The sequence below is a fragment of the Epinephelus moara genome, chromosome 20 (genome assembly GCF_006386435.1).
Source record: "Epinephelus moara isolate mb chromosome 20, YSFRI_EMoa_1.0, whole genome shotgun sequence".
In the NCBI taxonomy this organism is placed as follows: Eukaryota; Metazoa; Chordata; class Actinopteri; order Perciformes; family Serranidae; genus Epinephelus; species Epinephelus moara.
Window position 1 is genome coordinate 38259203 of NC_065525.1, and position 15988 is coordinate 38275190.

Below are 15988 nucleotides of genomic sequence, written 5' to 3' on the forward strand. Positions count from 1 at the left end.
AAATGTTATTTTTGTCCAGTGCCTATAGTGTTTTGTTTGTGAGGTATTTGCAGTGGAGCAAGTGTTGTTTTTCCAGCTTGTGATGAGCTTGTAATGCAGTATGAGATATGTGGAAAAAAATCATTGAATGCATGTATATTTTTGCAGCATCTAGGAGGAGCTGGTTTTGAATTAACTTGAAGTTCTTTGTAGTAATTCCTAGATATTTAGAGGCTCTAACTCTATACTGCTTGCTAGTAAAAGAAAAAGATGTCCAAAAAGTCTTACATTTGATTTAATCAAACATCAAATATCCTGGACAGGTCTTAAAAAGCATTAAATTTAAGTGTCTGATACCTGTTGACATATCCCCAGCGTCCCCTGTGTAAATGAGACCCATGATTGTGAATGCAGGAATTTTACTCATAATTAAGTATTCTTTATATTTAGAGCTACTGTTGCAGAAGCTAAAGATTGTAATTATTTCTTCTATGAAAAGGACAGATTACAGCCAACTTTCGGTGTCTGTGAAGATGGATTTTTGACGTATATCGGTTTAATTTAAGGAGCCGAAGACTGAATTTAAAACTAAAACTGTTTATAAAGTTCTTATAAAGACGTTTAAATGGTCGTAGGTTTTAAAAAACACTTTTCAAAGATGTTTTATCTGTTTTTCAGACGGACGTCGTGACAACTGCCGTGAACTGCGCTCTGACTCAACTAAAAACAAAAACAACCGGAAGTAGTAGTGTTTTGATTGACAGGTCGACCCACCCATTCATGCTCAGCTACGCACGTTTAGTGGGCTGTTGCTCAGATACGCTCGTTCTCCTATTCTCTACGTAAAGCTACGCACTAAAGTGACGTCTCACGCTGTGGCTCGTGGCCCTCCTACGCCCGCAGCGGCCGCGCGCCGTAGTACCTGTCAGTCAAAGGACATTTAAATGGCTTCACTGTACAGCGCCGTTTACCTCACTGCACGGTAATAACGCGGTTACGGTGTTATTCAGGCAAACAGCTGCGCGGACGACGTCTGTGTTTACCGTCGGAGGTTCTCTCCTTAATCTAAACCCAAATTTTAACCGTTAAATTTGTTCAGAAAGCCAAAAACAATGAGCGACGAGGACGACTTTTTGCAGAAAGCCCGAGCCGGGTTTGAAGATCTGTGTCGGGCTTTAAATATGGACGAAGAGGCGAGCACCGAGGCGTGGAAAACCTACGAAAACATCAGCAGAAACTTTACATTAGAGGTAAAAACTATAATTAATCTGTTATGCTGATTAATAACGTGTCGTTGTTGTTTCTGCCGCTGCTTCCCGGTGTCCATATTTACTGTAACGTTACTGCTAGCTAACCGTAGGTTAATCTAACAATGCTAACGGTTCTCTCAGTGCACTTTATGTGGTTTTACTTTGACAACATAATACAGACGTCAATGTTAAATAACAGTCATGGGTTTGAATGACTTGTGTAAACACCAAACCGCCATTTATGGCTGTAAATATGACACTAAGCCTTCTACAAACACGTTACTGACATGCTAAACCAACATACTGTAAACATGATATAAAGATATGCAGTGCTGCGAGCTGCTGGGATGTAAAACTGTAAATGTGATGACATGACACGGTAATAATAACACTGTATGGTGACATTACATGACGATAATAACACCGTGAGGTGCAGGAAGCCACTAGAGGGGAGGATTTCCAACATGACTCAGTGTAACTCAATACACCACACTGACTGATGATTAATGACACTACCTGCTTATTTAATACGTTTATTTATAGAGCACTTCAGCCTGTGATCCCTCTGCACACTGCTGCAAAGCAACTACTGTAACTACTGTGTACTTAAGTGCAGCTTTAAGGTACTTCTGTGTCTATTGATTGGTATTTTATACTTTTACTCCAATACATTTCTGAGGGAAATATATGGGGATAGATTTGTCTCAGAAAACTAATTTGCAAAATAAAATGGACCTGCAAATACACAAACAAATTCCACAATTCTATTTGCAGATCCGTTTTATATTTGCAAAATAGTTTTTTTGAGTTTACTTTTTTTTTGTATTTGTGGAAGATGTTTCAAATTTACAGATTGCACAGTAACACACAGATTGTGGATATTCTCACACAAATAAAACTGAGACAAATCCATCTCCATATTTTGAGTATTTGCAGATCTGTTTTTTGAGTTTACACAAATTTTATGTATTTGTTGAAGGTGTTTTAAATTTACAGATTGCACAGTAACACACAGGTTGTTTCTAGGGAAGAGGAGGCCTCAGCTCCTCCTCCCTAGAAACAGTCGAGGCTATAATGAGAACGATTATATCATTTTAATTTTCTGCTGTCATTAAATTATTTATTTTATTTGTTCATTCTTTACCACAGCAAAAGTGCTGATACCACATTGTGAAAAATACTTACTTACTTACTTGCATTCAAAACCTTACTAAAGTAAAATTATGTAGTTATAATGAAAGAGATGTAGGCCTAGTTAAAGTAGGAGTAGGAAGACACTGAGCTGCATTAATGTGTATGTTGCATTTTACTGCTTTAGATTTTTTGAAGAATGCATTTATCACATGTTTCATGAACAACATAGAGCAAACCAGCTTAGACATGGTATGACAAAATGAGCAGGGAAAAATAAGAATCTAAAAATTAAAAAAAAGACTGTGGGCATTATTTCCATCCCCAACCCTCAGCACCCCGACAGCACAGAGGTAGCATCAAACAAATGATGCAAAAAGCAAGATTACAGTAAGACTGATTTCAAGGATATGTACAGAGACTGGCTAAGCCGATTTAGGAAACCCTTGTAATGTGGAAGATGACAGCGCAGGTTCAAATGTATTTTAAGTAGGGGTCCCAAACATTATAAAAAGTGTCCACTGAGGTGTGAAGAATACAAGATATGTATTCATTGGGAACACACTGCAGTATAAGACTGTGATACGACTTTTTCATTAAAGCAACATCCTTTATCCGAAAGAGCGAAATATCTTTCCTGGCAGCAAAAGTCAAAAGATTTAAGAGCCTCTTGTGTTTGATATTTATAATATGACCATCTGGGAGAGAAGTAGGAGGCACTCAGGGTCAAATTCTGTTTGAACACCAAATATAACACACAGTTCATCAACAGAACTGGACTAATAGCTTTGTAGCTGCTGTAGATGTTTAAAGCTGTGCTCATTTTAACTCTTTATATACTGTTGGATAGTTTAATCTTCAGCAGTTCATCATATTCCATATAACATCATCATGTGTTTGTTGCGTGACTGCCCTGTGAGAACCACAAATCTTTTTATGATGTCAGCTCTGTGACGATGCATTGTCCAGCTGATCCAAGAGGGTTTTTAAAGACTTTATTTAACTTAATTTTTAACACTTTCTTTTACTTGGTTATGTGCAGGGCAGCGAGCTGCACTGGCTGGCCTGTGCTCTGTACGTGGCCTGCAGGTCATCAGTGCCGACGGTGGGGAAAGGCACTGCTGAGGGGAACTACGTGTCTCTGACCAGAATCCTACGCTGCTCAGAGATGAGGTAGGCCCGTAATGCACCTGTGCACTCACCTGAAGGTCTGTTCCGTGTGTGTTTTCTGACATTTTACAGACAAATCCATTAATTGAGAAAATAAGGGATGAATCTGCAATAAAAGCAGTTTTTGTTGCAGCTGTACTATATTCATATTTCAACATCTGACCTTGAGTTTAGTCTTAAAATAAAATCGTTTCAAACTGAACGTGATTGTTATGTTTGCTGATTTATTTGTCCTCTAGAATATAAAACAAAATTGTGGTTCTTAAAGACGTGAACTGTGTTCCAGCTGGATAAAGTCTGTTTCTTTGCTTGAGTCCAGCACCTGTAATCAATGAATCAGTGTGTACAGGTTTTTGAGTTACAGTTTGAATGTTTATCCTGATGGTATAAATGTTGGGAAGAGAAGTGGACCATTAGTCAGATATATAAACATCAGTCACTGTTCAGTCATTGTCTCTGCGTCTGCTGTAACCCTCCTCTGTTCTCTTTTCTTGCAGCCTGATAGAGTTTTTCAGTAAGATGAAGAAGTGGCAGGACATGGCCAACCTGCCGCAGGATTTCCGTCAGAGCACCAACAAGCTGGAGAGAAACTTCACCGTGTCGGCGGTCATCTTTAAGAAGTACGTTCCCATCTTCAAAGCCATCTTCAAGGCGCCGTCAGACGAGCCGCCCCGAGTTCACCGCAGCCGCAAACAGAGGTGGGACACGGTGACCTATGACTTCAGCAGAATATATGGTGTATCACCACAAAATGTGTGACATAAGTGATGCAGTAACTAATTTATTATAAAGCTGATGTATTTCAGGGTCCGTGACTGATTTTATTCCCTTCATGTGTTCCTCTACAGACGCCATCCCTGCACTGTGACCGAGGTCTTCAACTTCTGCTGGGTTTTATTTGTCCATGCTAAAGGTAAAGATTTATTTATTCCTTACTCCATTCAGAGTAGAGTTGCTGCATCAACAGAGGCCCATGGTGCAAGAGGATTTTAATGTAAAAGACTGAGAAACCTGACATTAAAGGACAGATTCAGTCCATCTTTTAAAAAAACATGTCAGCTCTGATAAATGCACTGCACTCTATGTGAGTAAATGAAGCATGTTTGGTTTTTGAGTTCATCAGAAATTTTGAGAATTATTTATGCTCACATAGCGTGTGCTGTGCTAGTTTAATTTCTGGATTTATTTACTTTATTATTCACAGAACAAAGTGTTTGACATCTGTAAAGTTATACACATCTGGACCACATCTGAGTCACAGAGCATCTGATTACCAAAACATTAACACTTGACAATATCTGAAAAAACTCAGAGGGGGTGTAGTTGTGTTCTTGTGTTCTGTTTTGTTATTTTTATTTATTTGTAATTCTCTGCTTTCATGATTTGCTGAGTATTTTTGCATTTGGTATTTTCTTTTATTTATTGGAGCCTTTTTGGTTCACTTTTATTGTGTTATGATTTGTACTGTTATTTTAAAATGTTGGCGGACCCCAGGAAGAATAGCTGCAGCCCTGCTGTAGCTAATGGGGATCCTAATAAACAATAAACACACAGTACTGCCCTGTGGTGATGCCTAAAATAGTTTAAAAAAAACCTAAAAAAATATTTCTGCTGCACCATTAAAAATAGATTTTACCTGTTTCTTCAGTTGTGACTGTATTTTCTGTCCAGGTAGCTGTAAAATGACATACAGCAGTTTTTTTGTGAAGTTCAAGCAAAGTTAGAGTGTGTTTTTTTTAATGATTATATAAAATATTAGAAAGAAACATTAACATATACCAAAATAATTAATAGTAAGTTTTAAGTTTTGGTTCAAGTTGCACAAATTGAGCATCCCTGGTCAACTGTCTTTGTTGAGTTTAAAAAACAAAGTCACATCTTTGGAAAGAAATCTTGCTGCAGCATACAGAATTTTTTTAAAATCCAGATGGTTTAAGAAGTTTTTGAGGATCCAGTTAAAACCACCAGAACAACATGATGTTAAACATGTTCTGAGTTTTTATTCTGGATATTAATACATGAGAGGAACAAACTGGAAAAGCTCTGAAGTGCTTAAATCCATGTTAATCTCCCCACTTGTGTGTATCTGATGTCTTGACGACAGTAGAGTCCAGTTGAAACCTGCCTGTGTAGATTTGGCAGTAACACTGACGTGCTGTGCCAGCGTAGCCTGAAGACATGATAATTTCTCATGTGGTGTCATGTTGTTGTCTCTCCCTTGTTCAGGGAACTTCCCCATGATCAGTGATGACCTGGTGAACTCATATCACCTCTTGCTGTGTGCCCTTGACCTCGTCTTCACCAACGCTCTGCTGTGCAACGCCAGGAAGGACCTGCTCAACCCCAGCTTCAGAGGTACCTCACTCTGCACCAGCGTCAACATTCTGCGCCCTCATAACATCTGATCTTCTGAGGATCTCATCCGTGTAGCTTTAGCTCTGAAGCAGAAAGAGGCATCCTCTCACTTTAAGCTTCTTCCTGCTCACTAAAACATCAAAGTAATGAAAATGATTAATGAGGAAAACCTTCTAAAATACTGATCTCATGTCAAGCAGCTATAATCTGTTTTGTTCAACAGCATATCAGCTTATAAAATGATGATATGTTAATGTATTTACTGCTTGTTTTGGCTGAAAACTAGAGGTTTAAAAAACGTTCATGTTCATGATTGATCAGATAGAAACATATTTTTGCCAGTCAAATATATGAACCACATCCCCTCCACACACTATGTCTCAAAGCTCAAAGTAAATGTGGTCACAGAGTTGTGAAACACATTGTAGAGTCGTAAAATTAAATCAGCCGTGGCATGTAGGAAGCCTGCTTATCAGTGCGGTACGGCACTAAATCAAACGTGTGAAATAAATCAGTTTTGCTTTTTGTGCTGAACGAATTCCAGCAGTGTATATCAGCGCTGTCCTGTCTCCCTGTCGACACCTCCTGTTTCCTCTGCTCCACCTCTCTTTCCAAACATGCTGTGTATTGAAGTGGAGAACCTGTTGAGAGAGGAAACTGCGCTGACACCGCGTCAAACTGTATTCAGACAGGAAACTAGCTTTTTTTCTTTTCTACATGTTGGTTTGAAAATCTTAAATTACACCAGAGAATTTAAGATGCAATGAAACCGTGTTGGTCTCCTGATGTCCTGTGAAGGAGGACGACGGGATTCATTCAACAGACGAAAATACAGTTAAAGAACATGTTGAATATGAAATAATCAATGTGAATGGCAGAAAGATAAAAAACACAAAAAGACAAAATAGAATTTAAAGGTTCTATATGCAACAATCAGAGCATTAATACAGCAGCAACCTCTGTTTGCTATGTAAAGATATAGTGGAGTATATTGAATACACTGAAGTGATTTCTCCCTGTGCGATACAACAACAAGGAAGTCTTTGTTACAGATTAAAAACATGTTTATTATCACATTTACCAATCTTTTAGATGACTGAAATGTTTCATCAGACTCTGCTGTAACTGCACGAGTAGTTATCTACTGATCCAGTTATCCGTCTGATCATCAGGTGACTGTCCCTCTGTCTCATGTCCTGCAGGTCTCCCAGAGGACTTCAGCAGTAAAGACTTCAGGCCGTCTGCAGGTCCGTACTGCTTCATAGAGCAGCTGTGTGAGCTGCATGACGGTCTGGTGCTGGAGGCCAAAGGAGTCAAAGAACACTTCTGGAAACCTTTCATCAAGAAACTCTTCCACAAGAGGGTGAGACACTGTGCTCTTCCATCATCGCTTAATATCTTTATTTAAATGTTTCTGATTTCACTGTCCCAACAACACCTCACCTGTTATTTCACTTGATCTACCAAATTATGTTTTGGTTATATTTATTTTCCACAGAACAGTTAAATCAACTAAACATCATAATATTTAGAGTCTTCATCATAATTCTCGTTTTATATTTTTGACAGTTAGGAAGTATACCAGGGAAACATACACACACACACACACACACACACACACTGGTCTGATGGTGTGTATGGTCTCTCCCACAGATCATCAGAGGAAAAGAGGACAGTCTGACCGGCTTTCTGGATCCGATGAACTTTGGAGACAGTTTGTGAGTGCTGGCTGTCGTCACACTGCACCACTGTGGTTTAAAATCCCATCTTCATGTTCTGTCATGTGTTCATAATGTGCTCTGTATGCTGTGGCTGCTCACATGTCATCCAGCACACTGTGAATGGACACACTTTGACTCTATGGAAAGTTATGTTGTCTGAAAACCCTCTTTCAATCCATGGTAACATGAGACTCTCTGTTGACATCCCCCAGAGCATTAGGGGAACTATAGGTCCAAAACTCGGGGTTACTTCTCTTGATTTTGCTCAGTGTCAGCCTTTGAAAACTCTAATCTGCTGAACTCTTCCCACAGTTTGTCTCTGACTCGGGTGTATGAGGAACATGTTCTGGCCACCGGCAGTCTGGATGAGAGGATCTTCACCGGTGAGGGGGCAAGCGAGGACATCGGCACCCCGGGGCCCTGCCTGTGTGAGGGGGTGGAGAACCAGGATAGCGCCACCTACAGGCTTCACACCAGCCTCACTGTGAGATTAATGTCAAACTCTTCTAAAGCAGCATCATTTAAACAGCGTCTTGTGTTTTTTAATCTGACCTCTGGGTTTTATTATTGTGTCTCTCCTCTTATCAGGCGTCGGCTCTGAAGGTGTCCACTCCTCTGACAGGGAGGAGGTACGTTCAGGAGAACAGCTTGGCGTCTCCGGTCTCATCCGCCATGAAGAGTGTCGGGCGACTCCACACCCTGCTGTCAGGAACCAAACAGGGGCCGAGTGCTAAGCTCACAGAAACTCTCAGGTGTGTTTCTGTCAGTTCAAACAGTTTACTCTGAACACAGTCTGTGAGTTAACAGTATAACTTAAATAGGTTGCATCATACAAGTTAGTCACAAAGATGCAGAGTTAAGATATAATTTAAAATGTACACCTCCACAAGCAGGTGTAAGTCATTCATGATTAATTGTCTCCACGCCGGCAATTCTCGTGGTCAGAGCCATTATGTTTTTGGGTTGTTCAACATCCATCCGTCTGTTTGTCCGTTCTTTTCTCGTGAAAGCAATATCTCAAAAATACTGCTCCCTTGTAGAGCACAGAGTCTCAGGTGTTAAATCTTCTGCAGTGCAATGACAGAACCTTTCTTACTGTAGGACCTGTGCCAGAGACCCCAGTGATGTCATCAAACAGCGCCTGAAGGACATGTTCGAGCTCCTCTGTCAACATTACGAGGGCAGCGGGGCCGAGAACAGGGGGATGGGGAAAGGTACACACACACACACACACTCACACACAAACACAGAAAACATGAGCACATGATAGACTTATTTTCTCTAAATAAACTTCCTGTTCACAGACATGGCAGTGAAGTACTTCCACTTGGCAGAGGCGCTCTACTACAGGATCCTGGAGTCCATCATCGAGAGAGAGAAGATGATCCTGGGAGACGCCGACCTGTCGGTGAGTATCTGCTTCTGGAGAATGATGCAGTTGTGAAGCCTGGGACAGGAAGGGTTTCTGAATCTGTATATTCTAAATAATGTGCAGATCCTTAAACGACTCAGACCACCTTTAAAAGCAGCTGTAATTATCTACTGCCTTCTAATATTGAGTTTATCACTTTTCTTTGTTTTTTTATCTTTTTTATTTTTACATTTTATGTCAATAGTGTACATGCTCACATTTTCTCATATTCAGTCATTTCAAATTTATATGTCTCTGCAGCTCTTTGAAACTGGCTCCTAAATGAGTGATGCGTATAAATGCATTTGCATTGACATGGACGTTTAAAAGGACTCTGTTCCTATTGAACTAGCTCTTGTACATTATTCTAATATTTACTCTGGAAAGAAACAGATATTTTTTTTTTTACAAATGGACACCTGTCAGTTAAAGCTTGTTCTTTACCTCTTAGGTTTGAATGAACAGAGAATAGAAATGTGTAATACTGAGATTATAGAGGAACAAATCCATAATTTCTCAGTTGACTGTGGTGTGTGTGTGTGTGTGTGCGTTTTAGTGTATTCTGGAGCAGGACATCTTCCATCGCTCCCTGCTGGCCTGCTGTCTGGAGATCGTTGTTTTCTCCTACAGACCTCCAGGAGATTTCCCCAACCTGATCTCCATCTTCCAGCTCCCCGCCTATCACTTCTACAAGGTATCAATAATCACTTCTGTCACACTGTATGTCAATATGTTTGTGTCTGTGTGTGTGTGCTTGTTTTTTATTTTTAGTAACAAAGCCTGCAACAGGTAACATAAATAATCACAAATAACACATATAAATGAAGACAGCTCACTGAAATTATGTGAAAATACTTTTCGGTTTAGCGCAGCGTCTGCAGTGATGTGGGCGCTGTAAAACATGAAACATTCTTTGTTACATGAAAAACATGTAACATTAAAGAAAATGCGGTTTGTGTGTGTGTGTGTGTGTGTGTGTGTGCAGGTGATCGAGGTGTTGGTGCGGTCAGAGCAGGGTCTGTTTCGGGAGGTGGTGAAGCACCTGAACCAGGTGGAGGAGCAGGTTCTGGAGAGCCTTGCCTGGACCAGCGACTCCCCGCTGTGGGAAAGCCTCCGTGCATCCAAAGACCCCGTCCCCGCCTGCCAGCAGGTCCCTTAAACTCATATTCATGTCATAATTATGTAAATATAATTATTAGACATGTAGGTTTTAGTATTCTTCAGTGTTTGTATGCGTACATTTAAATATTTTTCTGTTGTTAACATATTTATGAAAACAGAAGCTTCAGCTGTTTGTGAGTGTTTGTTGTGTGGATGTGTTTCAGGTGATGCCTCCACAGTATCTGGAACAAAGCGACGAGAGCAGCAGTGGCAGCGTTCCCGTCACTCCAATCAACCACGGAGCTGACCTCAACGCCAACAGCACTGTCAAAGGTGTGTGTTTGAATTTATTTAACGCTGTTACTCCAGATATATTTCTTTACCCATCAGGCTGGGAAAACGTGTTGTTTGTTTATAGATGTAAATAATCATCCCGCTTCCCCTTCTCCTCCTCCTCCTGCAGGCATGTCCCCCTCCCCCACCACCCTGCTGGACCGGTACAGTTCTCCTCCCACCGGCTTGCATCGTCGCCGCCTGTTCGTTGACCCGGTGGACGGCGAACCTGGAGTCACCTCCAGCACCTCCTCCAGCACAGCGCCACCCACTGTGACCAAGACCGGCCAGGCCAGCCTCGTCACGACCATCCCAGCCGGGCAGACTGTGGTCACCATGGCAACCGCCACTGTTACTGCCAACAACGGGCAGACAGTCACCATACCTGTGCATGGTGAGGGAACGTTACACTGACTATGAGACATGAGTGACATGAGTGACAGACACTGACCTCTGACCTCTGCAGGTATAGCCAATGAGAGCGGAGGCATCACCTTCATCCCGGTCCAGGTGAGCGTGACCGGACAGGGTGGAGCTACGCTGCAGCCGCTGTCTGCACAGACTCTGACAGGCACCCTCACTGTCCAGTCACCCGTCACCAAACCAGCTGTCAAACCAGCCAGCAGGCCGCTGAGGAAAGGCTCGCTGTCGCTGTTCTTCAGGAAGGTACATGTTGCATGTTTTGCTGTTTTATAGTCACTGTTGTGTGATTATTCTTTCAAAGGTGAAAGGTGGATACTAATGAAGTGGAGTTGTGATATTTCTTCTCTCACAGGTGTACCACCTGGCCAGCGTGCGCCTCAGAGATCTTTGTGCCAAACTGGACATCTCATCAGATCTGAGGAGGAAGATCTGGACGTGTTTTGAATATTCTTTGGTTCACTGTACTGAGCTGATGATGGACCGTCACCTGGACCAGCTCCTCATGTGTGCTGTTTACGTCATGGCAAAGGTCCGTCTGTCTCTGTGTGTACATATATCTGTGTACTCTGTATGTGTTTCTCTGTGTTGAAGTAAATGTACATGTGTTGGGTTTTGTCAGGTGACCAAAGAAGACAAATCCTTCCAGAACATTATGAAGTGTTACCGCACGCAGCCTCAGGCCAGCAGCAATGTAAGAACCTCTCAGTCAGCTCGACTGCTCTCTACACACGAAGAAAACATGTTTACCATCCAAACTATTTACAGTTTGATAAATCTATTAGATAATTTCTTCAAATAAACGTCCTCTGACCTGGTAGAGTTGGGTAAAAGACAGGCTTTACTTCAGTAAGAGTAGTAATACCACAGTGTAGAAATATACAAATGAAGTCCTGCATTCTAAATCTTACTTTAGTGAATGTACAAAAGTAAAAGTACTCATCATGTAGAATTTTATATATTCTATTGCTGTATTATGATTATTGATTCATTAATGTGTTCATTACTTTAATGTTGCAGCGCTTATTGTATTGACTTTATGTACTGCTGGGTAGTTTTATCTATAAGAACACATCATTGTTTATTATTTATTATATTTTGTATTATAATCTGAATCTGTAAAGTAACTAAAGCTGTCAGATACATGTAGTGCAGTCAAAAGTACAGCATTTGGAAATACTTAAGTAGAGTACAACTACTTCAGAATTGGATTTAAGGGTGTGTGTGTGTGTTTCAGGTGTACAGGAGTGTGTTGATCTCAGGGAGGAGGAGACGACACTCAGGCAGCAACGACACCAACAAACACAACTCACCTGCAGACACCACCCAGGATCCAGGTAAGAAAACACCTGTTTTAAAACTCTCCGCTATCTTTAATGTTAAAGTGAATGAACAGCCACATTTATAATTTAATTAGTGGACTTGAGTCGCATGTTTTGGACTTGAGTCAGAATTAAGTCACAAATTTGATGACTTTCGACTCTGCTTGACAAAATAAAAAAAGACTTGCAACTCGACTTGCACTTCAACACCAGTTACTCGTGACTTTACTTGGACTTGAGCCTTTTGACTTGGAAATACTTGCTACTTTCCTCCCAACCCCAAAGATTACAAATTCACACAAAACATTAATAAATGCAGCTTAAAAGTTTATTCATCCAACATTTATGTGAGGAAGAACGTTTATTGTTTCCTTGTTTGTTACTAACTGACGTCTCCTCTCAGCAGGTGGAGACATCAGTCCAGTTTCTATCCGCTCCAGCAGCACCATGCCCACCCCCCAGCCTGGCAGTGCCCCCTCCACCCCCACCAACACCTCCAACAAGAACTCCTCCTCCTCTTCTTCCTCCTCCTCCTTCACAGTGGGCGACGGAGAAGAGGAGCGAGGAGACCTGATCCACTTCTACAATAACGTTTACATCAAACAGATGAGACACTTTGCTCTGAGATACTCAGCCAGCTCGCCGTCTGCAGGGGTACAAATACTTCACATCTACAGACATACATGTGTAATATACACAGGGGCATGTGGTGCTTTTTTTATTTATGTTTACCTGATTATTTACTGATAGTAAAACATGTTGAGTGTCTGAAGGAGATGTTACAGGCAACAGGGTTGTCCACTGAGTCAAAGATTCATACAGATAGTTTTGGCAACCCAGTGCCTTTCTTCAGTTGTGAAGCTCCAGAGTCTCACTGCTCTGAAGTTTTTCATGCTTCGTGTGATGAATTTAGGGAAAACACTGCTGTTCAAAGTTCAAAATGAAACACTGCTCTGTATGTTTGCAGGTGGAAACCCCCCCTCTGTGTCCGTACCCCACCCTGAGGACAGGCTCCCCTCGTCGCATGCTTCTGTCCAGCAAACACTCCATCTACATCTCACCTCACAAGACAGGCACCGTCCCCACACCGCCCACCCCCAGAGACAAGATTTACTACTATATCTGCAGCAGCCCCCCCAACGTGAGACCCCACACACCCTTACACACACTGTACTACACTGTATATCTTCACAGTACACGAGTTGTTGTTGAGTGACCGAAGATCAAACTTTATCCAGAGCTTAAAACTTCTGCAGCAGCTGCACCACAAAGAAGGAAACAGTACAAATACATAGAGAGCAACAGTTATAAACAATAAAGATTATCAGTAAGGTCATGGAGCAGAGGCTAGACAAGGGAAATATGAAAAAAGGAAAGGTCATGACTTCAGTGACAACATTCAAGAAGCCAGACGAGCATCTCAAATCACACTTTAACCCATCATTATCTTTGTTGTTTTAACTTCAGATTAAAAAAACACATGTTGATTGACTTGATTCTGACCCTCTGACCCTTTGACCTCTGACCTCTCAGCGTCTGCAGGAGATCAACAGTATGATCCGCACCGGAGAGACACCGACCAGGAAGCGCAGCCTGCCTCTGGAGGATGAGACGTCCCCCAAGAGGGTCTGTCCAGATAACCACTCTGCTCTGCTCCGCCGCCTGCAGGATGTTGCCAACGACCGCAGCTCCTCCCACTGAGACCACACACATACACAGACTATATCATCATTATGACACACCAACGCCATCATGCCCCACCTTTACTGTCCCGTCATACATAGTCAGACTTTGTAGGAGCACATTGGTCACTTCCTGCAGTGATGATAGACTTTGTAGTTGTATAAACTGTTCCTGTCCGTAATGTTCTGCTTTCTGAACGTCTGGCTGAGCAGCTCAAAATTACAAACTGAGACTAAGCTGTTTTGTAACGTGGTAGCAGTGATCTGGAGGCAGCTCCTCTGGCTCTGCTGCACTACAGAGTTCCAGTAAAAGTTGTCTTGCTTTTTGAGGGAAGAGCCAGAAGTTTTCAAACTGTGAGGCTCCTCCCTGAGGCTGGGTGAGGATGGGAGACCGGTGAGGGACAGGTGCATGAAGGTGTTTTAACAATAACAGGAAGTTAGTTTGTCAGCTGATTTGACTGCTCACCAGCACAGTCAGCAGGTGGAGCTGCAGCAGAGAAGAAAAGAGAACAGAACAGAACCAGCTTAAGAACCAGAGCTAATGTGGTGGAGAAGGGAGTATGTCCATAAATCCACTTAGGGACTGTTCTGTACTTACCAGAGGAGGGGGGTGGCTCGGGTGTGACTTAACTCTTTTTAACCCTGCCTAAAGCTACAAATATTTTTCCTTTGGCCTCTCTGAATGACTGTCAGAGATTGCACAACCCTCCCTCCACCATGAACTTATTAGATTTTTGAAAATTACTCTTTGAGAAATTTGAAAGTTAAAAGTGAACGACGAAAAACTGTCTTTTTCAGTCTTGTCGTGCATGCTGGTTAGTTCATGTAGGTGGTTTAATTTTGTAATTTTGATGAGTATCACTATTTTAAGCTCAAATTTATTTCGTTTTTTTTTTCTGAAAACATGCCTTTTCAGAAAAATCTGTGGTAAAATAAATACAAAATACAACCATTTAATTTTTTTATGTTTTATAAAAAACACAAGTCCCTCCCCAGTGCTTACGAAATTATTGGACATGCCTCCATCTTTTTGCACCACCCCCTCCTCTCTCATAAATAACGAACAGTCCCTTAGAATCATAGAAAGAACAGTCTGCAGAACTGAGAATCATCATGTTTTTAAGTTTTTCCGCAGACTCAGTGATCATTGTCTGTAAATCTGTTTGTACACTGCAGACAAGAGCTGCTCACACATCACTCAGCTCACTGTGAATCGACACACTTTGACTACAGATAACAGCAGCGATCAATAAGTGATCAATCATCAAACACGTTTCTTCTGCACTGCTTTGTGTCTGAACGGAGCCGTCAGTATTCTGTCGCTGATTTCTGAACTCTCTGAGTGTGAAACTTTTCATTCCATCCGTTTATTATCCGATACGAGATGAATGTATTTTAGGATTTTATTATTGAACATGTTTTTACTGAAGTGAAGGTGTGATGAAGTTTGTGAAGGCTCAACAGGATGATGTCGCTCTGATGCTTTACTTTGTGTTCTTAAAATGTTTTTACATGTAGTCTTATTAGTTACCATGTTTTCTATGATACTAATAACTGAATATGATTTAATCTGGAGGCTTAAAAGTTTATAAAGAGTTTCATTTCAACAGAGAGTTTATCCATCGTTAGATTTCACCCTGATGTTTGTAATCATGACCATTTAAAGGGCTCGACACTGATTCATCATGTTTAAAGTGATGTTAATGGTCCCAGCAGCAGATTTCAGTCTCAGTGAAACTCTCTGTGTTTGACTCTTTGTTTACTTCCTGTTATTATGTGTTTTAACTCGACCCTCACCGACTGTCCTGATGAGAAGTGTGTAAATATTTGTATAAAAACAGAGAAGTTATTTTATGGAGGTGATGTAAGTTAAGTGCCTTTATTTTTTACTTCCGAATCTGTGTGTCTGTTTGTTTGTTTGTTTGTTTACACCTGACAAAGTTTATTAGATTTTCTTGATTGTAAAAAAAAACAAAACTGATGGAATAAAATGTCTAAAGTGAGCTGGTTGTTTCTGTGTGTCTCCACCAGAGGGCGCTGTTGGGAAATATGAATGACGTTTTGACACTGTCCGGCCTCCATGACTTTATGAGTCTACATGAATTTATTAAAC

General features: G+C 41.2%; 1 protein-coding gene across 2 annotated transcripts; it reads left to right on the plus strand.

Annotated features, from left to right (window-relative positions):
- The first annotated feature begins 896 nt into the window (after nucleotides 1–896).
- Nucleotides 897–15878, plus strand: rbl2 (retinoblastoma-like 2 (p130)). 2 transcript variants are annotated; one of them, XM_050073385.1, is made up of 22 exons: nucleotides 897–1229; nucleotides 3403–3533; nucleotides 4028–4228; nucleotides 4379–4443; nucleotides 5757–5885; nucleotides 7088–7248; nucleotides 7539–7603; nucleotides 7919–8090; nucleotides 8195–8358; nucleotides 8708–8820; nucleotides 8911–9014; nucleotides 9574–9711; nucleotides 10003–10167; nucleotides 10343–10451; nucleotides 10582–10845; nucleotides 10918–11117; nucleotides 11227–11403; nucleotides 11494–11565; nucleotides 12109–12208; nucleotides 12597–12847; nucleotides 13161–13334; nucleotides 13727–15878. In XM_050073385.1, exons 1-22 carry the CDS (start codon nucleotides 1092–1094, stop codon nucleotides 13892–13894), a joined length of 3261 nt encoding a protein of 1086 aa, XP_049929342.1. In that variant the 5' UTR covers nucleotides 897–1091; the 3' UTR covers nucleotides 13895–15878. The 2 variants fall into 2 exon arrangements, with proteins under 2 accessions (XP_049929342.1, XP_049929343.1); XM_050073386.1 differs by having other exon boundaries at nucleotides 12600–12847.
- Nucleotides 15879–15988: the final 110 nt, after the last annotated feature.

Coding starts and splice junctions, on each gene's coding strand:
- rbl2 (XM_050073385.1), top strand. CDS start 1,092: ATGAGCGACGAGGACGACTTTTTGCAGAAAGCCCGAGCCGGGTTTGAA. Junction 1,230..3,402: donor GCAGAAACTTTACATTAGAG/GTAAAAACTATA, acceptor GGTTATGTGCAG/GGCAGCGAGCTGCACTGGCT. Junction 8,821..8,910: donor GAACAGGGGGATGGGGAAAG/GTACACACACAC, acceptor TCCTGTTCACAG/ACATGGCAGTGAAGTACTTC.